A 26,099-nucleotide genomic window follows, 5' to 3' on the forward strand; every position below is an offset into this window, starting at 1 on the left:
TTGTTATTCCATTGTTTTATACTTTAGTTCCTCATTAGTTGTGCGCTCTAAAAAGGGGCACTTTTGTTCGGTTATAGTTCAATGAAGTAAAAGCAAATGTGCCCAGGTAGGCAACATCCGGGCCTCTCTCACCTGCACAGCTGACGAGCCCCGCCCACACCTTCCTTTACAAAGATGGCGGCCACAGCGCGGCCTCTCGCCCCCGCCCCCGCGGCCCAGAGTCAGTGACCAACCGGCGGCCCCCGCCCACACGGGCCGGAGTCAGTGACCAACCGGCCGCCCCCGCCCACACGGGCCGGAGTCAGTGACCAACCGGCCGCCCCCGCCCACACGGGCCGGAGTCAGTGACCAACCGGCCGCCCCCGCCCACCTCAGATATTAAAAGAGAGCAATTGTGCGCCTGCGCCAAGTCGCGAAGGCGTCTGGGAACCCGTTTCCAGGAAGTGATGGTCGGCTAAACCGGAAGTGATTTTGGGAGCGTGTGGAAGCCGGAGAGGTGAGTAGGACACGGGGGAGGCAGAATTATTAGGCCTTGTGGTTACTGAGTAGTGGGGAGTGGGCACCTGCGTGCCCCCTTCCCTCCCCCCCCACCACCACCACCCCCTTCCCTCCCCCCCCCCACCACCCTTCCCCCCCCCACCACCCTTCCCCCTCCCCCCTTCCTCCCTCCTCTCCTCTCCTCCCCCCCTCCTCTCCTCTCCTCCCCCCCTCCTCTCCTCTCCTCCCCCCCCTTCCTCCTCCTCCTCCCCCCCCCCTTCCTCCTCCTCCCCCCCCCCCCCTTCCTCCTCCTCCCCCCCCCTTCCTCCTCCTCCCCCCCCCTTCCTCCTCTCCCCCCCCCTTCCTCCTCCCCCCCCCCCCTTCCTCCTCCTCCCCCCCCCCCCCCTTCCTCCTCCCCCTTCCTCCTCCCTTCCTCCTCTCCTCCCCCTCCCCCGCTCTCTCCTCTTTCCCCCTCCCCCTTTCCGGCACGTCAGTTAACTCCAGTGGCTGTGGGATAAGATAACTCCAGTTACCTGCACCTCTGCGAGTCCCCAACTTTAGAAGTGCATGAGTAGAGAGAGAAGTTGGAGGCGGGGAAACTAAATTTTAGTGAGAGACAAAAGTGAGTGTTGAGCCAATTGTATTGTACTCCCTGCTCATTCAAATTAATAATTCTGATCTTGATCTGTGGCACCACAACATTAGAACAATTTATTTGATCTGTATGTTGCCTGAAAATGGACTGTTCAGAGTGAGCGCAGCTAGTCACTATGTAAACATCAGGGAGCCACACCGTTCCTATGATTTGTGTTCCATGTGTGTTTACACCTCTTCCCTCCTGACTTTCATCTGCACTGTGTGCTAGGGTATGTGTCCAAGTGATGCATTATTGCTAGTCAGCTGGCTATTATGAGAGGTACATTAGCATCCCAGGAGACCCTGGCTTTAATCCTTCCCTCTCGATTAGTATGTTGCTTGTGCACTCAGTCGAGCTGAGATTGCATAGACATAAATCTGCATATTAATCATTCCCAGCACAGGCCATTGAAGCACCTTATTTTTTTAATAAAGTTCCTTCATCTCATGGCCTAGTGGGTAATGCGTGTACTAATCATATTGATTAGAAAGGTCCCTGTTCTGAGCTGATTCTACCATTCTCACCTGCAGTGAAGGCTCTACACTGGTCTCCATGTCCCTGAGCTCTTGATCAATCTTCAGTGACCGTCCCGCCCCTTTGCTGGAAAGTGCATGTGTTGATAGAGAGAGTGCTGACTTTCAGGACTCTTCCCACACTTCTGGTTGAGCAGACTGCTGTCACTCTCTTGCCAGGCCCTCTCCACTGCCCTGCAGCTGTCTGTGACATGGTGAATGGGAGCAATCTGAATGACTCTCTTGGTCATTTTTCCTTCCCCACCCCTTTAGAAGACAATTGGCTTCTGGTCAGTTCCTTTTAAAAACATTTTTTTTGGGGGTCAATTTTTTTTCATCTTTGCTGAGGACATTGACTCTTTTTGGCGGGGAACAAGCCCAGGAGTAGGCCATTCAGCTCCTCACACCTTTCCGCACCAGATGCCCTTGGGTATTTCATCAGGTGTGAGACCTGTTAGTAGACTGTTCGATCATGGGAGGTGCACAGCTCAGCCTGACTGTGTCCTCACCCGGTCTCCACACTGGGTGGGCAGTCAGGTGTGTGGGTCCGTGGCTGAGTCTCCTCTCCCTCACCCTGGGACCAACCCCTCCCTCCTACTGCTGTCCAGTCTGAGAGCTAAAGTAGCACTGACCAGGATCGAACTGGGGACCTTCCTGGTCAGTATGAAGCACCTTGTTTTATTGCAGGAGTTCATCATGAACTTAGTCCAACTGGTGTGTGATGCACCCCCTGATCTGTGACACCAGCCGTGATCTAATTGAATGGCGGAACAGGATCGAGGGGCTGAATGGCCTCCTCTTGTTCCTATTTTAATAAGTGAGGCAAGTCGCGTTTTGTGTCAACTGAAGGCTGCTGCTGCTGTAATGCATTCACATTTGGGATGGTTTGCTCACCCTGATGCTAACGGCCTGCTTTTACAGATGGCTCACAGACTTTTGCTGAGGAGGTTCGTGTCCGTGACCCTCCGTGGGTCCTCTGGCCCAGTGCGGTCTCGATCCTCGGCACTCTTTCCAAGCCGGAGCTCCCTCTCCTGGCACGGCACTGGGCCTCCCCTCCACCACCAGGCAGTTCCTGCCACCGCCAGAGGGTTTTGTGTATCTCATGCCAGCAGAGTCACCTTCAACGTACAGAACCAGGCAGATTTCGCTGAGCGAGTCATCAACAGCAAGAAGCCGGTCTTGGTGGATTTCCACGCAGAGTGAGTTGATGCTTTTTGTTTTATTCCTTGTTGGGTTTTCCGCCTTCTCTTCAATACATTTTGTGGTGCTCGTAGCCCTCGCTCAAGTAGCCATTATTTGTGAGTGCCAATGGGTCGCCCAAGAGTGGGGTCCACACAGCTGAGCCCAGTCCTGTCCTCACCTTATGTCCACATGCAGACACTTGCAGCAAGGGTTGTTTGACGGTGACCAGGAGTGAGAACCCCGGATCCCTTCCCCCACCCACCTCAGAGATGCTGAAGCCAGTTGTAGCATTTGCTGCCTCCCTGACTGAGATTGGCTAACAGCGGGCATTGTTCCTGGGGCTGTCCTCCTTGTATCTCAGCTACTCACTGGGTAAACCTGCTGAGACATCGGGGTAGGGGGGGGGAGCTATGAGTTAATGCCTCACGTTGACTTCTGCCAGTAATTATTTTTTCCCCTGAACGAGTTTGTTTAGCTTCTCACATGTTCTAATTACTCAGTCATGCCAACCAGGAACAGACCTTTGATCTGTACTGAGTTAACCGATCACAGTTGAAGTGGCAGCAGTGTTGTTTCTACTGGCCTCTCGGCCCCTTTGTTAGAGGGAGGGGGTTGAAACAAATTGGCCAGGGTTCCCGCTCCTAATGCAGGGGGTGAGGGTGAGAGAGTGGGTGGGCGCATTGTTCTGGAGGTGGGATGTGGGTGATGGGCCTGAGCTTGCACGCTGCTGGGCTCTGCCAGAGAGGTGGATGGAATCGATGACAGGCATGTGGGTGCATCAGATTTGCTGCTGGAGTTATAGAATAGAATCCTACAGCAGAGGGAGGCCATTTGGCCCGTCATTGCTGTGCCAGCTCTTTGAAACAGTTATCCAACTAGCCCCACTCCCCTGCTCTTTCCCCATAGCCCTGCAATTTTTTTCCTTTTCGAGTATTTATCCAGTTCCCTTTTAAAAGTTACTATTGAATCTGTTTCCACTGCCATTTCAGGCAGCGCATTCCAGATCATAACAACTTGCTGTGTTATAAAAAAAAAAATTTCTCCTCAGCTCCTGCTTCTTCTGTTAATTATTTTAAATCTGTGTCCTCTGGTTACTGACCCTCCTGCCACTGGAAACAATTTCTTCCCATCAAAACCCTTCATGATTTTGAACACTATTAAATCCCCCCTTAACCTTCTCCGCTCTAAGGAGAACAATCTCAGCTTCTCCAGTCTCTCCACATAACTGATGTTCCTCATCCCGAGTACCATTCTAGTAAATCTCTTCTGCAAGGCCTTGACATCCTTCTTAAAGTGTGGTGCCCAGAGTTGTAGGAAGTTGCAACTCACCCAGAGCTTGACGGGCAGCCAATTAGAACAGCAAGAGCCCAGGGCTCGGTGATTAAGGAGGAGCCAGCGTTGGGCATCATCATCGTCGAGGAGACTGACTTTGTGTTTGTCACTGATGTTGCCGAGTGGTAGCATGCAGATAACAAACAGGACCTGGGATGGAGCTCTGGGATACTTCCAGAGATGGCCCTGCAGGGAGGAGGTACCTTTTGGAAAGATCTTTTGACTGTGTTGTGTCAGCCATGGCTCAGTGGGTGGCACTCTCTCTCCTGAGTCAGAAGGTTGTGGGTTCAAGCCCCACTCCAGAGAGCTGAGCACAAAATCCACACCGGCACTCAGTGCAGTACTGAACCCAGGCCCCGTCTTCCCCCTCAAGTAAAAGACCCCATGGCGCTATTTGAAGAGGAGCAGGGGCGTTCTCACCCGTGTCCTGGCCAATATTTATCCTTCAACCAATATCACTAAAAACAGATTATCTGGTCATTTATCTTATTACTCTTTGTGGGATCTTGCTGTGTGCTGCGTTTCCTACATTACAACAGTGACTACACTTCAGAAGTACTTCATTGGCTGTAAAGCACTTTGGGACATCTTGAGGTTGTGAAAGGTGCTGTATAAATGCAAGTTCTTTTTGGGTTGGCACAGGTTGTAATGGTGCTAAGGAGCTGGACTGAGGAGCAGATGGTTCCGACTTGTAATATTTCACATCTATGAAAGTAAATAAGATTTATTTTCTACCTGTTTAGATTTTCATGGCACTATTCAGAGGAGCAGGGAGCTCTCCCAGAGTCCTAGCCAGCCACTAAACAGTCTCATCTCCCAGTTAGCTGCTGGGTTTTACCTACACAAGTGACTGCACTTCAAAAGTAATTAATTGGTTGTGACGGACTTTGGAATGTTCAGAGTGCTGTTTTTTTTCTGATGGGGGAAATGGAATATTTGTCCACTTTTTGCCTCTGTTGATATTGAACACGGTGAGATTCGTTAGAACAAAAGTTAAATACAGAGTGACCACAGCCTCAGCTCACTGCACGTCACCCAAGTGTCGTTACCCTTTCCCAAGCCCGTTATAGTGATGGTGCCGAGACTGTGAGTCGAGTGCTTACTTGTGGTGAGTTATGAGCATTTTGTGTTGTGGGCTCATTCCTCTGGGAATGAGGTTGAGAATGTGCCTGAACTCATTTGGGTTTTTGCAGTGCAGAGAGAGAAAGGAAACTCTCTGCAGCTGCCTGAGCCGGGTTTGAACCCTGGTCCTCGAGATGGAAGGGGTGTGTTTTCACAATCTGTACCTCCCAGATGCTGCCGTGCCCCCACCCACCCCACCTTGGATTAGCTGTATTGAACTACAGAGCACAGCCTGGAGACTGTCCCAACATTGAAAGCCAAATCGGGATGCATAAAAGGGTGCAGCAGGGCTGTTTATTGGGCCTGGAGATTACAGGATATTTTACAAAGGCAGTTGTTGTACATCTGTTACCGTTGAAGCACCACATGTAGATGAAAGCGCCATGTGCTGCATTCCTGTTGCATTAATTACACACAGAATGTGGCCACCCGCCCCCCCCCCCCCCCCCCAAACACAACAACATCCCATAAACAGCCATAAGTTTCTTTTGCCTCTTTCTCCACCCCCCCACACTGTCCCCCAAACTGAATGCCCTGATTTTTTTATTCGTTCATGGGATGTGGGTGTCGCTGGCGAGGCCGGCATTTATTGCCCATCCCTAGTTGCCCTTGAGAAGGTGGTGGTGAGCCGCCGCTGCAGTCCGTGTGGTGAAGGTTCTCCCACAGTGCTGTTAGGAAGGGAGTTCCAGGATTTTGACCCAGCGACGATGAAGGAACGGCAATATATTTTCAAGTCGGGATGGTGTGTGACTTGGAGGGGAACGTGCAGGTGGTGGTGTTCCCATGTGCCTGCTGCCCTTGTCCTTCTAGGTGGTAGAGGTCACAGGTTTGGGAGGTGCTGTCGAAGAAGCCTTGGCGAGTTGCTGCAGTGCATCCTGTGGATGGTACACACTGCAGCCACGGTGCGCCGGTGGTGGATGGGGTGCCAATCAAGCGGGCTGCTTTGTCTTGGATGGTGTGGAGCTTCTTGAGTGTTGTTGGAGCTGCACTCATCCAAGCAAGTGGAGAGTATTCCATCATACTCCTGACTTGTGCCTTGTAGATGGTGGAAAGGCTTTGGGGAGTCAGGAGGTGAGTCACTCGCCGCAGAATACCCAGCCTCTGACCTGCTGGAACATGCGCTTGGGCGCTTCCTGAACTGACTATTTTACACTTGAGTCCAATGAATCCTAGCAGCCTGATTGACTATAGGAGCATCGCAGCTGAGCCTGGTCCTGGCCTGCTGCACAAGCACCATAATAGATGAGGTGTTACATAAATGAAAGCTCTTTTTGAAACGACGGCACTGCCCTTCACCTCTTGTTCCTCTTCAGCTGCAAATAAGCTCTCCTACACGCTCTTCCTCGCCATCTTGAAATTTGGACTCCTTTCATTCTGGCTCATTCTTTGACGGAACCATAACACTGAAGTCCCTCCCTTGGGCTTCCCTTTGCCTCGACAATTGTGCGGCTTTGAAAACCCAAGCTTGGACTCACCAAACTGCTGCTATTTGACTCAGCTCCTCTCTTTCCAACCTTGGTGCTGTCCTTAATTTAGCTTTCTCAATTCAAAGAAAGGGTAATTGGACTTCAGTCCTTTTGCCTGTGGAATGTTTCCTTCATAATCGTGTCAACCAAAGTTATGTCAACAGCTGGTAGACAACAACAGCTTACATTGTAGTAAAACAACCCAAGGCGCTTCACAGCGATTATCAAACAAAATTTGACACTGAGCCACAGAAGGAGACATTAGGACAAGTGACCAAAATCTTGGTCAGAGGTAGGTTTTAAGGAGTGTCTTAAAGAAGGGGAGAGAGAGGCGGAGAGGTTTAGGGAGGGAATTCCAGAGCTGAGGACCTAGGCAGCTGAAGGCACGGATGCCAATGGTGGAGCAATTAAAATCGGGGATGCACAAGAAGCAAGAATTGGAGGAGCGCAGAGATCTCGGAGGGTTGTGGAGCTGGAGAGGTTACAGAGATAGGGAGGGGCGAGGCCATGGAGGGATTTGAAAACAACTGAGAATTTTAAAATCGAGGCGTTCCCGGACTGGGAGCCAATGTGGGTCAGCGAGCACAGGGGTGATGGCTGAATGGGACTCAGATGTTTATGTAACACCTCATTCATCGAGTTAGGAGAGAGTTTTGGATGAGCTCAAGTTTATGGAGGGTGGAAGATGGGGCTGGCCTGGAGCACACTGGAATAATCAAGGCGAGAGGTAACAAAGGCATGGATGAGGATTTAAGCAGCAGATGAGCTGAGGCGGGTGGAGACAGGCGATGTTACGGAGGTGGAAGCAGGTGGTCTTGGTGATGGAGCGGATATGTGGTCGGAAGCTCATCTCAGGGTCAAATAGGACGCCAAGGTTGCGAACGGTCTGGTTCAGTCTCAGACAGTGGTCAGGGAGAGGGATGGAGTCGGAGGCTAGGAAACGGAGTTTGTGGTGGGGACCAAAGACAATGGCTTTGGTCTTCCCAATATTTAGTTGGTGGAAATTTTTGTTCATCCAGCACTGGATGTTGGACAAGCAGTGTGACAAATGAGAGACAGTGGAGAGGTTGAGGGAGGTGTGAGGGTGAGGTGGAGCTGGGTGTCATCAGCGTACATGTGGAACCTGACATGTTTTTGGATGATGTTGCCAAGAGGCAGTATGTAGATGAGAAATAGGAAGGGGCCAAGGATAGATCCTTGGGGGACTCTAGAGGTAACGGAGTGGGATGAGAAGCCATTGCAGGTGACTCTCTGGCTACGACTAGATATATAAGAATGGAACCAGGCGAGCACAGTCCCACCCAGCTGGATGATGGAGGAGAGGCGATGGAGGAGGATGGTGTGGTCAACCATGTCAAAGGCTGCAGTCAGGTGGAGAAGGATGAGGAGGGATAGTTTACCACGGTCACAGTCACATAGGATGTCATTTGTGACTTTGATAAGGGCCATTTCAGTACTGTGGCAGGGATGGAAACCTGATTGGAGAGGTTCAAACAAGATGGGCACGGAATTGAGAGGTGACAACACGTCCAAGGACTTTGGAGAGGAAAGGGAGGTTGGAGATGGGGTGGTAGCTTACAAGGACAGAAGGGTCCAGGGTGGGTTTTTTGAGGGGTGTGATGAAGGCAGATTTGAAGGGGAGTGGGACAGTATCTGAGGAGAGGGAACTGTTAATAATATCAGCTAACATGGGGCCCAGGAAGGGAAGATGGGTGGTCAGCAGTTTGGTGGGAATAGGGTCATGGGAGCAGGGGGTGGATCTCATGGTTGAGATGAGCTCGGAGAGGGCTTGAGGGAATATAGGAGAGAAACTAGAGAAAGATGTGCGTTCAGGGCTAAGGCAGGGGGGACCATAGGGGAAGTTTGGCTTGGTGGGCTAGGGGAAGGGAGGGAAGTGGCAGAGGCAGCTGAACGCATGGTCTCAGTCTTACTGACAAAGAAGTCCATGAGTTCTTTGCACTTGTTGGAGGTTAGGATGGAGGAGGCTGGGGTGAGGGGTTTAATAAGATGATTTGTCGTGAAGAGGAGAAGCCGGGGGTTATCTTTGCGTTCCAAGATGCTTTATGTGGTTCAGCCAGATCTGGCGATGAATGGCTAAACCAGTTGGCCGCCATAAATATTCAAGTCTGCATCCCTTGGACTTAAGGGAGTGGAGATGAGGGCTGTATTGGGGGAACGTCTAGAGAGAGAGAGATGGTTTCAGTGGGGATAAGGGCATCAAAGGTGGGATGAGGGTGTGATTGAGCAGATCGGTAGCTGCAGAAATATTGTGGTGAACAGAGGGCCAAAGGCTAGACAGTTGGGAATTTGAAAGTGCCGTTGTAAGTGACTTGGTGGAGAGTTTTTCCAGGGGTGGACACAGAAGGAAGTGGGATTGGGAGGGGGAAGGGGGATGTGGGGCTATCCAGTGTGATGCACAGGTGGGTGGGGAGTGGTTGCTGAGGTGTGCCAATGTGTGACTCCGACCTGAAACTGTGAAGTGGAGGTTAGATCCTGCTTCCTGCTGGTGTTTATTATGAGAGGAAGTGAAGGGGACCCTGGTGTGTCTTCAGGGCCTGATAAGGAACATGTGTGTAACAGTGTTAAAGGGACAGTAATCCCCTTGTGACTCCCCTGACTTTACTGGTACTAAAGATGCAGTCCCCAAAAAGAAAGAAAGCTTGCGTTTATATAGAGCCTTTCACAACCTCAGGACGTCCCAAAGCACTTTACAGCCAACAAAGTAGTTTTGAAGTGTAGTCACTGTTGTAATGTAGGAGAACATGGCAGCTAATTTGCACACAGCAAGATCCCACAAACAGCAATGTGATAATGACCAGATAATCAGTTTTATTAGTGATGTTGGTTGAGGAATAGTTATTGGCCAGGACACCAGGGAGAGCTCCTGGCTCTTCTTTGAATATTGCTTTTACGTCCACCTGAGAGGGCAGACGGGGCCTCGGTTTAATGTCTCATCCAAAAGACAGTCCGACAGTGCAGCGCTCCCTCGGTACTAGATTTTACGCTCAAGTTTCTGGAGTGGGACTTGAACCGACAACCTTCTGACCCAGAGGGGAGAGTGCTACCCACTGAGCCACGGCTGACACCGACAGAGCATGGACAAGTCGGGAAGAGTGAGGTGTTTGAGAGAGATCTGCTCACAGGAGTTTCTAGGACAATGCCCAGCAAAATTGCTTAATTTCCTACGCTTAAGTAACTAGTTGTTACAGATGGTAAGACTAACCTGCAACTGCTTGGTGTTCAAGTTAATTTATGATGACGAGCTGATTGGGGATCTGCTGGTGTCTGCAGAGTAGTATTGTGGTATGAGTCACTGCCTTCAGGAGAGAGGGGAGAGGAAGTGGCGGCTTTTTAAACTTCCCTCAGCATGGAATTTTACTGTTAGTGAGAAAAGGAAGTACGGTATTTTGCTTGGATAGATGTTGATGTTTCCTACCTGTTTTTGTTAATGTATATAAAATATATGGCACGGCATTGTTTGAGTGGAATAAACAGGAAGTTTGAACCTACCATCAAGAAAAAACAAAGGAAGTACTGATCCTCGGTCTCTGTGTCTGCTTGTTTATTGAATTTTAGTCTTCAAGATAAGGGACGTCAGTGCTGGGAAACAGAACATTTTTTCTATTTGCATCTGATGTAACCAGCAAGTGATCCTGGATCCGCCGTACTGTGGGTTAGAAGCAAATGAAAGTTCTAAAGTGTCCAGCAACGTGCTTTAACTCAGCCCTTCACAGCAGCTGAGTGGGATTGCCAGCTGAGTGCCAGTTAAAGGTTGTGCAGTCTCAACTGCATTCCTATTGGGCAGCACTCACTAGGAACTGGGTTGATTCTTTTTTTAAAAAAAATCATTCTTGAGATGTGGGCGTCGCTGGCAAGGCCGGCATTTATTGCCCATCCCTAATTGCCCCTTGAGAAGGTGGTGGTGAGCCGCCGCCTTGAACCGCTGCAGTCCGTGTGGTGAAGGTTCTCCCACAGTGCTGTCGGGGGGAGTTGCAGGGTTTTGACCCAGCGACGATGAAGGAACGGCGATATATTTCCAAGTCGGGATGGTGTGTGACTTGGAGGGGAACATATTGTTCCCATGCGCCTGCTGCCCTTGTCCTTCTAGTTGGTAGAGGTCGCGGGTTTGGGAGGTGCTGCACAAGGTTGTTTCATGTAGAACCTTTACAGCCGGTTGAGAAAGGAGACTCCCACACTGCATGGGCTGCACTCAGGCCCAAGCCCCAGTGGCTGATGGACAGTCTGCTGAGCCACTTTGCCATCCAGCCTCGGAATCTGCCCCCTTTTCAATATTCAGGTAACTTGCTGCTTTCTGTGACCTCCCCTATTGTACTATATTTGCCCTTCATGTGGAATGTGAACTGTTAAATTTTCACAAAATCCTAGCGAGTTGTCTACAAAAGCACATTGAAGGCTTTGAAGTCTATGAAAGTACTGTCAGCCGTGGTTCAGTGGGTTGCACACTCGCTTCTGAGTCAGAAGGTCGTGGGTTCAAGTCCCACTCCAGAGACCTGAGTGTAAAATCTAGGCTGACAGTCCAGTGCAGTACTGAGGGAGTGCTGCACTGTCAGAGGTGCTGTCTTTGGATCAGACCTTAAACTGAGGGCCTGTCTTTTTTTTATTCGTTCATGGGATGTGGGCGTCGCTGGCGAGGCCGACATTTATTACCCATCCCTAGTTGCCCCTGAGAAGGTGGTGGTGAGCCGCCGCCTTGAACCGCTGCAGTCCGTGTGGTGAAGGTTCTCCCACAGTGCTGATAGGTAGGGAATTCCAGGATTTTGACCCAGCGACGATGAAGGAACGACAATATATTTCCAAGTCGTGATGGTGTGTGACTTGGAGGGGAACGTGCAGGTGGTGTTGTTCCCATGTGCCTGCTGCTCTTGTCCTTCTAGGTGGTAGAGGTTGTGGGTTTGGGAGGTGCTGTCGAAGAAGCCTTGACGAGTTGCTGCAGTGCATCCTGTGGATGGTACACACTGCAGCCACTGTGCGCCTGTGGTGAAGGGAGTGAATATTTAGGGTGGTGGATGGGGTGCCAATCAAGCGGGCTGCTTTTGTCCTGGGTGGTGTCAAGCTTCTTGAGTATTGTTGGAGCTGCACTCATCCAGGCAAGTGGAGAGTATTCCATCACACTCCTGACTTGTGCCTTGTAGATGGTGGAAAGGCTTTGGGGAATCAGGAGGTGAGTCACTCGCCAGAGAATACCCAGCCTCTGACCTGCTCTTGTAGTCTGCCCTCAGGTGGATGTAAAAGATCCCATGGCACTATTTCAAAGAAGAGCCGGCGAGTTCTCCCCGGTGTCCTGACCAATATTTATCTATCAACCAACATCGCTAAAAAACACATTATCTGGTCATATCACATTACTGTTTGTGGGATCTTGCTGTGCACAAATTGGCTCAGCATTTCCTACATTACAACAGCAACTACATTTCAAAAGTACTTCATTGACTGTAAAGTGCTTTGGGACGTCCTGAGGTCGTGAAAGGCGCTATATAAATGCAAGTCTTTCTTTCTTTCACTCTCCTAGTTTATTTTTGTAGTGTGGTCTGGACATGATGGTGTTGTCACTACAGAGCGATGACACCCACTGACCGCAATCACATGTACTCACGACTGTTATGTGGACAAATATATCCACCTATGAGGCTGACTGTAGCCCATTCACAGGCTCTTAGCAGCCTTGCTGTTGGCTGTTATGCATCCTCATATACACAGTGTGAATCTGCTACAAAACTGTGTAAAAAGTAGAAAGATGTACAGCACCAGTGTAAATATATTGTATTTTGACAAACTGGTTTTGTTGAGAAGCCACAAAGTTTCTTCTGAGCTGATACTCCTATTTATAAATAAGTGTATCGAATGCAGTTTGTAACATGGTCTGTAAATTGTGTTAACCAGAAAGTTGCTGGTTTCATCTCTGGCTTGTGCTGATCACAGCTGGGGCTGCAATGAGATGGCTAAAGTTGGACCTTGTGTCTTTGCACTTAAGGTATGAGGGAACGAAAGCCTCTGGTAACTGCCCAGTGATCCCCGCTGGAAACGCGTTTAGGAATTTGGCTGAGAGATTTCAGTATGTTTTTGTTTGAGTTTAGATGGGAGGTAAATGGGATTTTAAGAATTTGGCATCCGCTTGCTGTATTTTTCAAAGAATCCCGTTGTCTCTGGGGTGACCAATGCACAATACTGTCTGGAAATGTCCACAGGTTCAGTGAGAATCAGCAACCCTTCACTGTTGTCGCTGTTGTATGTTTTCAGAACATAGGAACAGGAGGAGGCCATTCAGCCCCTCGAGCCTGTTCATTCGATCAGATCATGGGCTGGTCTGTATCTTAACTTCATCTACCCACCTTGATTCTGTAACCCTTAATAACCTTGCCTAACAAAAATCTATCAATCTCAGTTTTGAAATTTTCAATTGACCCCCAGCCTCAACAGCTTTTTGGGGGAGAGAGTTCCAGATTTCCACTCCCTTGTGTGAAGAAGTGCTTCCTGACATCACCCATAAATGGCCTGGCTCTAATTTTAAGGTTATGCCCCCTTGTTCTGGACTCCCCCTCTCTCCCCCCCCCACCCCCCCCCACCAGAGGAAATAGTTTCTCTCTATCTACCCTAGCAAACCCTTTAATCATCTGAAACACCTCAATTAGATCACCCCTTAATTTTCTATACTCGAGGGAATACAAACCTAGTCTATGCAAAGTTTATAGATGGGGATAGAGGAATCTGTTATCTCTGGCTGAGGTATCAATAGAATGTTTGAGAGGAAGGTGGCGGGTGTCTCAACATTAACACCTGTGAAATGAACCACTTTTGGGCATAAGTCACTGCCCTGACTGCCCGACTAGTTCAGTTCTGAATCATATTCTAGAGTCCACGGGTTGACATTGGAATTGTCACCTATGCAGATTGTCAGCTGAAGATTTCGAAAACATTGTTCATTTAAATACCTTGTTACATAATCTGTTGAAGAATAGTGACCTGGAAAAGGGTATTTAATCTTCGTAGATTAAGTATTCTACCTTTTAGTTTCTTGCTGTGCATCTGTATTATTCTACTTGTAAATAAATCAGACTCTTAGCTTTAGCCTGTGCACAGTGGCCTGATCATGTGGTATCCAGTGTGGTGCAAAAGCAGATCAGGAGTGTCCAGCACTGCAGTAGCTGTGTTGCTGTAATTGCTTCACCATCACCGCATGTGAACTAAACTGGCTGGCCCAGGGAGACAGTAACTTCCCTAGATCTGGCAGTTCAAAAGTTAACTGATTTAACACTGCATTCAGTTTTAACATCCTCCAATCTGTTGTAAAGGTTGCTTAATACATTGCATCAAAGATCGATAAAGCTGTTGGTTTATTACTCTGTGAATGACGTGTATAAATGACTAGCACTTTGGCCTCATGGTGCGCAGTGTTAAATTGAAAGCAGACTGCAGCCTGATCAAGGGTGCCCTGACAGCCCAGCAATTATTGATTGACACCCCATCCACCACCCTAAACATTCACTCCCTTCACCACAGTGGCTGCAGTGTGTACCATCCACAGGATGCACTGCAGCAACTCGCCAAGGCTTCTTCGACAGCACCTCCCAAACCCGCGACCTCTACCACCTAGAAGGACAAGAGCAGCAGGTACATGGGAACATCACCTGCACGTTCCCCTCCAAGTCACACACCATCCTGACTTGGAAATATATCGCCGTTCCTTCATCGTCGCTGGGTCAAAATCCTGGAACTCCCTTCCTAACAGCACTGTGGGAGAACCTTCACCACACGGACTGCAACGGTTCAAGAAGGCGGCTCACCACCACCACCTTCTCAAGGGCAATTAGGGATGGGCAATAAATGCCGGCCTCACCAGCGATGCCCACATCTCATGAATGAATAATAAAAATTATAGGCACAGCTGAATGCAAGTGCTCTGCTGAGTTAGAAAAACAGCATTAGGGGCATTACAATTGGGCTTGGTTTGTCTGGGCTAGGGATAGCTGAAACAGAGTTAGGGATACTACAATAAGTCTCCATACCTCTGGGTTGTCGGTATTGGGGGGAGGGAGGGGGAGAATTGTCCTCTACTTTCCCCACGGTGTGTGGAGATTGGGTGAAGACATCTCTGGGCTCAGCTGTGATGCCTCCCCTGCTCAAATAGCCTGCTGCCACTCACCTTTCTGGACCCCGACATGAAGGATGGCTAATTGGGCAAGGTGCCAAGGGCTGGCAGCACATTTGGAACTGTTACCCAGCCAGAATCAGCCCTGCCACAAAGTCAATCCCATCGAGGTTGGGGGGAGAAGAGAGAAAATCCAGCCTTGCTATTCACTTCCAGTCACTGTGGAAATGTGCTATGTATTTCTACATTTCACTGAATCATCCTGGTCAGAAAGTGGCTATTCGGCCCATCATGCCTGTACTGGCTCTTTGAAAGAACTATCCAATTAGTCCCACTCCCCTGCTCTTTTCCCATAGCCCTGTATGTTGTTCCTCTTTAAGTATTTATCGACTTCCCTTTTGAAAGTTGCTATTGAATCTCCTTCCATCACTCTTTCAGGAAGTTCATTTCTGTCACAATGTTTTGCCATTTTTGCTACACTGCACACTGAATCTTGATTGATGTGTGAGGCAAAAGGGAAGTAGAGATAAAAGGGAAAAAAATGGAAATCTGAAATAAAAACAGTGCTGGAACTGCAACATGGACAGGGGGATTAATGTATCAGGGAGAGAGCCATTGTCAGAGATCCAGTCTCCAGCTCTGACACCCGAAGTATTAATTGCCCCCTCTCCTCAGATGCTGACCAGTCTTCTGTCTGGAACATAGGGCCAGGAGTAGACCATTCAGTCCCTCAAGCCTGTTCTGCCATTCAATTAGATCACGGCTGATCTGCATCTTAATTTCATTGACCCACCTTGGTTCTGTAACCCTTATTAATAATAAAAATCTATCACTCAGTTTTGACATTTTTAATTGACCCCCATCATCAACAACTTTTTGCAGTGGGGGGATGGAGGCGGAGAGTTCCAGATTTCCACTCCCCTTTGTGTGAAGAAGTGCTTCCTGACATCACCCCTGAACGGCCTGGCTCTAATTTTAAGGTTATGCCCCCTTGTTCTGGACTCCCCCCACCAGAGGAAATAGTTTCTCTCTATCTACCCAATCAAATCCTTTAATCACCTTAAACACTCAATTAGATCACCCTTTAATCTTCTATAATTTTGTGTTTCTATTACAAAATGAAAGTTACTATTGGCAGCGGAATCACCCCGGGTTCAGTTCTGTCGCGCCCTCTGCTCCACGATGTTAACGGCTCGATAAAAGTACTGTGTGTGTGACTTGAGTGTGTGGGGAATGCGAGGCTGGGTGGAATTTAATGAAATGTGGGGTAACGCACACTGGTGTTGAAAATAGGAAGTCCATTTACTCCCGAGAGTTAACTAGGTGCCGCAAGAAAGATCAGGGTGAGACGTGCGCCAAAGTTTCTTGATGTCACTACGTCGTACGACGGCAGCTGCCACGGTGAATGGAATCTTCGGCCATGTAATCAGATTGCAGAGTCCAAGTCGGAGCTAATACTGACGCTGGGGCACAGGGTTTGGAAAGTGTCCAGAGAAGTTAGCTGCTGCCACTCAGATGTGGAGAGGGGCTCCGGGAGCTGACCCTTATTGGGGGAGAGGGAACGAGGCGGGGTGGGGGTCGTGAGAACTGGGGGTGTGGGGGGAGGGTGGGGAGAGAACGACGATGATAAAGTTCAAAGTTGACTCTGCGCCTATCTTAAAATACTCTGGTTATTGAGCAGAATGTGTAAATGCACGGCCTATTATAGTACTGAGTCATGCAGTCCAGGACGGTCCCAGATTCAGTCCCTCATCCTCGCTAAGTTAGCTGATCTTCAGTGGGTTGACTGTTAGAGCTGTGGTCCTCTGTCTGGGACAGGACAGGGGAGAAATCAGCCAGCAGCCCAGCTTATAATCACTGTCCAGTGGCCTCCGCTGGAACGTGTGTGTCTGTTTCTATTGGCCGAGGACAGGGTCAAATCAACGGAGAAGCTCTCCACAGTCAAATAGCCCATCAACACTCTGGGTGAAAGTGTCTCGTGTGAAGAATGACCATTTGGGTGCGATTCTGGATAGCTCCAGGTTGGTGTCCTGGAAACTATCCCCCAAATATGAACAGGCTCTTCAGGAGAGGTTTGATGTTAAAGTAATAAATGCTGCATTTGTCCTTCTTCGTCGAGCCGCCTTCACCCTGTCTCTCTGTCTGCTCCCTCAGGTGGTGTGCCCCCTGCCGCATTCTTGGTCCGAGGCTCGAGAAGATGGTGGCGAAACAGCAGGGGAAAGTCATAATGGCAAAAGTAGACATAGACGAGCACACGGACCTCGCCATCGAGTACAAGGTACGGGCATGGGTTATTTAATACTGGGCCAAAGGGCTTGTTTGTAAAACCCTTCACCCAAACCCCCTCAGTTAACTTCACTTGACAAATCTATCCTGAACTTCAAACAGAAGAACAGAAGCAATACATTTAGCAATGTTTTCTGTGTGAGCAGCACTGCTGTGATTAGTGTAAATACTGCCCCCCCTTCCCCCTCGCTCCGCACCATAGCTGGAGGGCTGGTGATACTCAGCAGCAGCTTGTTTATCATTAGGTTGACATCCGTATCTGGCCTGTGTTTAGTGGGTAAATCTGTCTGTCTCTGGCACTGTTACCTCTCATTAAGTGTCCAAATATTCTCCCCTTCCCTTTCCCGTCTCTCCTGAACGTTCTGCCTCAGGCTGGGATCCAGGTCTGTGATTCACCCTTTGATCTCTCATCCAATTGGCCACTCTTCGGCTGTGAGGCCGGACAGTGAATGTTGACGGGCTATTTGACTGGGGGAGGACGGGAGGGTAGAGGTGTCACAGCTGAGCCTGAGCTTGTCCCCATGAGCACACTTTCCAGTGGGCCTCACCGGATGGAGATCGGGAGTGGGAATCCCGGCTGATTTCCTTTCTTCGCCCCCTCCCAAACTAGGATATATTTTTCCCTACATCAGTGACAACACTTCATTGACTGAAAAGCACTCTGGGACATCCTGAGGTTGTGCAAGTTGCTATATAAATGCAAACTTGTTCATCCTTTTCATATAGCACTCACTTCCCTGTAAGCGTCACACCTATTTCCTGTCATGCTTTGAGTGTTGCACTTCAGTGTAGCCTCTGAATTGTAAGCGCCATTGGGTGATCTGCCATTAATACAATTTCTTAATTGCACTATTTAGGTGCCTGTCTCCTGTAAGATTGGCAAACTCGATCTTTACTGTCTGTCTCCCCTGCGGGGTGAGGACTTGGAGGCTGAAGCTGAGCCCCTTTCTTGTGGATCACAGGGTCCTGAAGGCAGAGAATATTTGGGGGAGATAAACAGATTAAAGTAATAAATTCTGAGCTGGTTGTCCTGCTGCAGTGCAGTACAGAGTCCAGCTGCTCCCAGGGCTGGGCCCACTCCATCGACCCAGTTCTTATCACGGTGTGTGTGGAATGAGTTGATTGCGGGAACACCCAGGCACCGGCCCTGTGCACCATACAAGTCTGAATTCCAAATGGAATTGAGTCCAATTTAGCATTTCACACATGATTGTGCCAGAGGAAAAAAAACTGTTGTGCAAATTGTATCTGAACATTTTATGTCCCGTTTGTACAGAGATTCTTAAACTGTTCAGATTGAAGCCGAGCATTGGGCTTGCCCTTGTCCTGATTCATTAAGTTCGCTTTGTCCTCCCTGTGCTAATTGGACCTTATCTAACCTGAGTCCACAGTATCTACCCTTTCACAGTTGGCTGCCCTGAATTGAATCTGTACTGACTCACCCTGGAGCAGCCAAGCAGACCTGTTTAAATTGGGTTCAGTCCAGCCTGTCAATTTATCTTGTTGACATTCCTGAATGGAACGCCCGGTAAATCTGGGAGAGAATTGATGTTTAACCCGAACTGAATTCCTAGGAGTTGAGGTACAGGAGTCAATGATTGGAGGATGTAGCTTTGCTTTGCCTCACCCTGCTGAGATTATGTTTGGAGCTGTCGAGAGGCAATGAGTGAGAATTGGGGGCCTCCCAGAGGGAGAGGGGGAGAATCAGGGGGCCTCCCAGAGGGAGAGGGGGGAAAATCAGGGGGCCTTCCAGAGGGAGAGAGGGGAGAATCGGGGGCCTCCCAGAGGGAGGAGAATCGTGGGGCCTCCCAGAGGGAGACGGGGAGAGGATCGGGGGGGCCTCCCAGGGGGAGAGGATCGGGGTGGGGGGGGGGGGGCCTCCCAGGGGGAGAGGATCGGGGTGGGGGAGAGGATCGGGGTGGGGTGGGGGCCTCCCAGGTGGAGAGGATCGGGGGGGGGGCCCTCCCAGGGGGAGAGGATCGGGGTGGGGGGGGGGGCCCTCCCAGGGGGAGAGGATCGGGGTGGGGGGGGGGGGCCTCCCAGGGGGAGAGGATCGGGGTGGGGGAGAGGATCGGGGTGGGGTGGGGGCCTCCCAGGTGGAGAGGATCGGGGGGGGGGCCCCTCCCAGGGGGAGAGGATCGGGGTGGGGGGGGGGGGGGGCCTCCCAGAGGTTTCATCAAATGACATTGCAGATAGTCAGGGCACAGTTCCTGGACCCTCTACAGCAGAAGTTGTATAAGTGGTGACTTGTAGAGGTGAAGAGGGTATAGAATAGAATTATTCAACACAAAAGGAGGCCATTTGGGCCATCATGCCTGTGCCGGCTCTTTGAAAGAACTATCCAATTAGTCCCACTCCCCTGCTCTTTCCCCATAGCCATGCAAATTTTTCCTTTTCAAGTATTTATCCAATTCCCTTTTGAAAGTTGCTTTTGAATCTGTTTCCACCGCCCTTTCAGGCAGTGTGTTCCAGATGTCATGGAGATATTTTATACTCCCAAAACATAGGACTTCAGATTAAGTCGAGGTGTCTGAGTAGACCACAGATTTTTTTTATTATTCGTTCACGGGATGTGGGGGTCGCTGGTGAGGCCAGCATTTATTGCCCATCCCTAATTGCCCTTGAGAAGGTGGTGGTGAGCCGCCGCCTTGAACCGCTGCAGTCCGTGTGGTGAAGGTTCTCCAGTGCTGTTAGGGAGTTCCAGGATTTTGACCCAGCGACGACAAAGGAACGGCGATATATTTCCAAGTCGGGATGGTGTGTGATTTGGAGGGGAACGTGCAGGTGGTGTTGTTCCCATGTGCCTGCTGCCCTTGTCCTTCTAGGCAGTAGAGGTCGCGGGTTTGGGAGGTGCTGTCGAAGAAGCCTTGGCAAGTTGCTGCAGTGCATCCTGTGGATGGTACACACTGCAGTGACTATTTAGGGTGGTGGATGGGGTGCCAATAAGTGGGCTGCTTTATCTTGGATGGTGTCGAGCTTCTTGAGTGTTGTTGGAGCTGCACTCATCCAGGCAAGTGGAGAGTATTCCATCACACTCCTGACTTGTGCCTTGTAGATGGTGGAAAGGCTTTGGGGAGTCAGGAGGTGAGTCACTCGCCGCAGAATACCCAGCCTCTGACCTGCTCTTGTAGCCACAGTATTTATGTGGCTGGTCTAGTTAAGTTTCTGGTCAATGGTGACCTCCCAGGATGTTGATGGTGGGGGATTCGGCGATGGTAATGCCATTGAATGTGAAGGGGAGATGGTTAGACTCTCTAGTTGCAGATGGTCATTGCCTGGCACTTGTCTGGTGCGAATGTTACTTGCCATTTATCAGCCCAAGCCTGGATGTTGTCCAGGTCTTGCTGCATGCGGGCACAGACTGCTTCATTATCTGAGGGGTTGTGAATGGAACTGAACACTGTGCAATCATCAGCGAACATCCCCATTTCTGACCTTATGATGGAGGGAAAGTCATTGATGAAGCAGCTGAAGATGGTTGGGCCTAGGACACTGCTCTGAGGAACTCCTGCAGCAATGTCCTGGGGCTGAGATGATTGGCCTCCAACAACCACTACCATCTTCCTTTGTGCTTGGTATGACTCCAGCCACTGGAGAGTTTTCCCCCTAATTCCCATTGACTTCAATTTTAGTAGTGCTTCTTGGTGCCACACTCGGTCAAATGCTGCCTTGATGTCAAGGGCAGTTACTCTCATCGCACCTCTGGAATTCAGCTCTTTTGTCAATGTTTGGACCAAGGCTGTAATGAGGTCTGGAGCCAAGTGGTCCTGGCGGAACCCAAACTCAGCATCGGTGAGTAAGTGCCGCTTGATAGCACTGTTGATGACACCGTCCATCACTTTGCTGATGATTGAGAGTAGACTGATGGGGCAGTAATTGGCCGGATTGGATTTGTCCTGCTTTTTGTGCACAGGACATACCTGGGCAATTTTTCCACATTGTCGGGTAGATGCCAGTGTTGTAGCTGTACTGGAACAGTTTGGCTAGAGGCGCGGCTAGTTCTGGAGCACAAGTCTTCAGCACTACAGCCGGGATGTTGTCGGGGCCCATAGCCTTTGTGGAAGTGCGCTCAGTGGGTTAATGGGAGCATTGAGTTAAGCCCATGTGATTTGCGTGGTGCTCCTGTTCCCGGGGCATGATACAGTTGGCAACACCCATACAGCACGGAATGTTTTGACTGTGGACAGTTGTCGGCTGGAATTTTCAATTCTCTCTCCGGTATCTCTGGCCATGCTGCGTGAGGGTGTGTGGCCCTTGGAGACACTTGCTGCATGTGGTCTCCTGCAGGATGGAATGTGCAGCAACCTGAGACACTCCACACTGTGCAACTGGAAAGAGAACGCTGGAAGTCTTGAATGGTAACTTTCAAAAGGGAATTGGATAAATACTTGAAAAAGAAAAATTTGCAGGGCTATGGGGAAAGAGCAGGGGAGTGGGACTAATTGGATAGCTCTTTCAAAGCACATGCACGATGGGCCGAATGCTGTGCTGTAGGATTCTATGATTTCCCACTGAGTTGATACCCTCTTCTGAGCCACGGATCCCCACTAAACAGCTGCACTGAAATCTAATATTTGGATGGTTTCATTTCAGAGTTCCAGTTGCACAGATTAAACTGTAATATTCCTCTGTTTTCCCCAATGATTTGCAGGTGTCTGTGGTCCCAACTGTAATTGCTGTAAAGGCCGGGGAAGTCGTGGCCAAATTCGTGGGTGTTAAAACTGAAGATGACTTGGAAGTGTTCATCAAAAAGCTGACTTGTACCTGATATGACCGTGTCCGGACTGATGCCCTGTGAAGGTTTATGGGATGGCTATGAGACTGCCATGTGATCCTCTGTTTTCCAAATACATGTTTCCTTTGTTTTGTAAAGTAGGCCTGTGTCCAGGGATGCTGCTACTGACCCCTTGGATGGCTGGTATTTCTGCCTCTCACCACACTCAACAGCTAGTAAATCTTGCCTTGACTGAGGCTGCTGTCTCCTGTCATCTTCTGAAACCTTTAGCTATTATCGCACACAATCTACTAACTCCAGCTTCCTTGTAGCTGCCAGTGGAACCTTGTTAGACCAGCACTAGCGCATTCCCCTCTCCTCCCCGCACCATCAGCTGTGTTTTACCGGCAGGAGCTGGTGTGAGATCTTCAGTTCCACTCCATTGTCCCATGGATTCACTTGTCCTGTCCCGTCCCCTCTGACTTCCCCCATTTACTGCCCTGTGCCCATGAAGTGTTTCCTGAGCAGTTGTCCAGCCTCTGCTGGTGCTATCCTGTATCTGACTGCTGACGCACCTGAATTCACCATCAACCCAATCACTGATCTGAGCTGCTTTGAACAGCGTAGTGCTGAGCAGAGGCTGTGATGTCTCCCAGCAGGAGGAAGAAACGTTTGCAGATGAGGGGCGGGGCAGAATTGACCTGTTAGTCGCTGGTGAGTCCTGATAGCCGGCTACGAGGAACCCTGGCAGTGACTGAGAGCAGGCCATGCATTAGGCCAACGCGACAAAGTACAAGGGGACATTAGGAAAATTACAAGAAGTGAGGGAATCATGCATTTGAAAAGAAATAAATTCTGTCTCGCTCATCAGGAGGGATTCGCAACAGAGTCAGTGACCAGGGCACTTGTGAAACTGTGCTTCTAATCTCGATCCCCTGTGAGGAAATGGTTTTGAAACTGGCCCTGCCACGAATGCAGTTTCTTTGGTTAATCGTCCACTTTAATTCTAACCGTCCTGTTGCCTATTGGATGCTGTGGAGTCTGGGGTCAGGCTAACCTGTGTCGCTGAACGCGAGGTCTGTTCCCAGTAATGGTCACTCGAGCTCTGCTCATCCGCTGCTGGGTGCTGAGATTTAACAGAGTTAACAACATTAGGGTTTTGACAAAAATATTCTAATGAAGACAGATTATTAGAATAATGAGTATAAGGAGAGCCCAGAAAGCTGTTTGGTTGGAGTCTCGAGAAATGGACTGTTTCAATGAATTTATTATTGACTTTTTCTTCGTCGCCCCCACCCTCACCACCCCAAAAAAAATCTGGCCTCCTGCACATGCAGTACTTCTGCCCCTTGCCTAAGAGGGGAAGTGAAACCTGGCAGAGGTTGAAGGCTTCCTCCCCATTCCTTCTCCACTGTGGCTCTGGCAGGTTACCCAGGGAGTGGCACTCTGACTAATTCATTGTTCAGTGAATTGCATGGCAGGGGTTGCATCCTGTCGAGCCCTGGCACAGTGTGCCTATGTACGGCGCCACTTGGCTGCAGAGAGTATTGTGGCTCCTTGTACCTATTTACAGGAGGCACGGCTGGGTGTAGTGCGGAGTCACCAGCAACGGAAGGCCGCAGGTACAATCCCACTGATTCCAGCCTGGGGACAGCTGCAGTTAGCTGCCGCACCTCTGGGTTAGGGAGAAGGTGAATGAGGCAGGGATTTGGTTACTCCCACTGAAGGCAGAATCTGTCTCTGCTGTGATGTAGCACACGGTTAGATAGTCTGTTGATGTTCACAGTCTGGGCAGCCCCATGAAGAATGGTCATTTGGACGATGCACTGAAGGGAACCCATGGAACTGTTCCCCGGTAAGTTAGGGGAGGGGAGAGAATTGGACCGAGACAGCCTGGCGTGAACCCATGAAGCACCCTCGGAATGGCGGAGTCTCTGGTGCTTCCCTCTTCCCAATCAGCAGCAGCTCTGATTGTTGGTGAAATCCGACTGTGACTGAGGTATATAAAGTGAGATTTAATCCTGGATTGAGGGCAGGGTAGTTTGGTGGGACCGACTGAATGTTTTTTTAAATGCAGTAAGCAGATAAAGATTAAATAAATTGTGGAAAAATATAATCTCAAAGTTTAAATGGTGCTTAAATTAAAACAAGCACACATCACCTCCCGCTGCCACTGTTTCTTAATGTGAGGTCTTTATCCCTCACTCTGTCCCCCACACCAGCTGTGGGTTAGGTAGGGAGCCTGCTGGTTACAGGGGAGCAATCTGGTGATGTCACTTGTTTCCCCTCTGTTCTGTGCTGGAACGAACCGAGGATACCCAGAGTGAGTGGTCACATCTACATCTACGCTGCACACAATTAGTGTGAGTAAACTCCTGACATACTGAAATATAATCAATCTCTTCTTCAATAAAATCTTAGCCTGAATGAAGCTGAAGGTCAGATGATGAGTTTAGGGGAGCTCTCTGCCCCCAAGTCTGGAACCAAAGTGGTGAATGTTCATTCAAAACACTTACATCAATGTACCACCTGCTGAAACTCAGCTGATGGTGTTACAGTAACACGATATTAAAAGGAAAATCATGGAATGTTAGTGGGGCTCAGGCCTTTACTGTGAATCCTGTTGGTGCTCATTTAAGTATTTGATTATTTTGCCCTTTGGCCTACTTTGTGCTGTGGTTCAGACAAAGAAGGTCCCAGGTTTTGATCACCAGTCCCTACTGAGTTAAACTGATCTCAAGTAGAGCAGCAATAATCCCACGAAAACTGGTCTCAGCACCCAGGGCCCCAGTGATGGGGAGGGAATTGGCCAGGATTGCCAGGCCTGATCACTTGTCACTGACCCATTACTGGACAGTGCTTATGCCTGGAAGTGGTTTAAGGGCAGGAGCCAGCTGGACTGCATATCCCCAATAGATTTCGGGCATTAACTGTCTGAGCTCGTACTAAACGATTCCATTGCTGACAGCAGCAGCCAGAGACGGATGTAGGGTGGGAAGTACTATTGTGGGTCAGTCGGTCGGTCTGCCTGACTGTGACCTGGAGTGTTGGGAACACCGGGCTCCAAGCACAGGTTGGACTGTGGGGTGGGGGAGGAGCTGCCCGGTTCGGCTCAGTGTCGGCATCTGACTTAAGTTTGGTTCTGGAGATCCGAGAGCGAGTAAGAGACGGGGGCAGAAGTCAGTTCCTGAGAAGCTTCATATGGTGACCCTATGGGGCTGCTGCTCGTTTTCAGTGTTTGAATTTAACATCTGTTTAATTTGATTAAACTCTTCCCGGGTGCCCCTCTGTCCCAGTGAATTTATTAAAGTGCCAGACTGTGACCCCACAGACCCTATGCTGTTTTAAAATGCTGCATCCATTGGCTGCTTCTCTTCTAGACCGATAAATACCAGACTGTGAATTTTAAACCCCCTATCACCTGTATGAGGTACCCAGCCTGTCCTCACCAACTGCACTGGCATCATTTTGATGCTGCCCCCTCTCCTGACTCATACTTCCCCCATCGCAGTGGCACAAACAAACCTTTCTCACTAACTGAAGATTTCCTTTTGCAGCAGATCGGCCGTGTGATGCAGGGCTCGGGGCTGAGCGCAGTTAGTGACGTTTAATTTAATTGTCGAATTGAGTTCCTTATTCTTTGAGTCACACACTGACCATTTTGTAACCAAATTCTGACTTTAACCTTTGAAAATGTTAAATCTTACCACCAATGTAACAGATTTATTATAAATAAAATTTCACAGCAAATTCAATATTTGTGTTTTAACAATTTTTTCCCCTTTTTTATATTAAAAAAAACCCTGGGCAGGTAGATGGAATTAAGATACAGATCAGCCATGATCTAATTGACTAGTGGAACAGGCTCGAGGGGCTGAATGGCCTCCTCCTGTTCCTATGTTCCCGCTGACTTGAGGTGAGAGTGCCACCACTGAGCCCAGTGCTCGAATTATGTGGAGTCATGTTGGAAGTATCCCAGCCCCAATTAACTGCCCCAGTGTACGCGGGACCTATCTGGCTCAGAAATCCAATCACCGAGTCTGCCACAGCAAGCTGACTCGGTGCCAAGCTTGCGTGTACTTCGAGTTCCCTAAGGCTGGGCTCGGCCAGCCTCTGCTTGTTATGTGGATGTGAGGAATTGGGGTGTTAACCCTCCAGGGTGCGTACTGGGCTGAACGATTTCTCAGTTGTTTGAGACTCTTGAACATACCGATGGTGTGTCAGCACCTGGCTAACTGAGGAAGAAAGCAGAGGGGTGATTAAA

The 26,099-nt window shown here is 49.6% G+C and overlaps 1 protein-coding gene across 1 annotated transcript; it reads left to right on the forward strand.

Moving 5' to 3' along the window:
* The first annotated feature begins 224 nt into the window (after positions 1–224).
* On the forward strand, positions 225–25,590 carry txn2 (thioredoxin 2). Its single transcript, XM_067974702.1, has 4 exons — positions 225–496; positions 2,548–2,825; positions 16,990–17,113; positions 21,773–25,590. Exons 2-4 carry the CDS (start codon positions 2,548–2,550, stop codon positions 21,887–21,889), a joined length of 519 nt encoding a protein of 172 aa, XP_067830803.1. The 5' UTR covers positions 225–496; the 3' UTR covers positions 21,890–25,590.
* Positions 25,591–26,099: the final 509 nt, after the last annotated feature.

The sequence above is a fragment of the Heptranchias perlo genome, chromosome 40 (assembly GCF_035084215.1).
Source record: "Heptranchias perlo isolate sHepPer1 chromosome 40, sHepPer1.hap1, whole genome shotgun sequence".
Lineage (NCBI taxonomy): Eukaryota > Metazoa > Chordata > Chondrichthyes > Hexanchiformes > Hexanchidae > Heptranchias > Heptranchias perlo.

Excerpts from the sequence above, each read along its gene's own strand:
- txn2 (XM_067974702.1), top strand. The coding sequence starts at position 2,548 with ATGGCTCACAGACTTTTGCTGAGGAGGTTCGTGTCCGTGACCCTCCGT. Across the intron at positions 2,826-16,989 it reads TTGGTGGATTTCCACGCAGA|GTGGTGTGCCCCCTGCCGCA; the intron begins GTGAGTTGATGC and ends CTGCTCCCTCAG. Across the intron at positions 17,114-21,772 it reads ACCTCGCCATCGAGTACAAG|GTGTCTGTGGTCCCAACTGT; the intron begins GTACGGGCATGG and ends AATGATTTGCAG.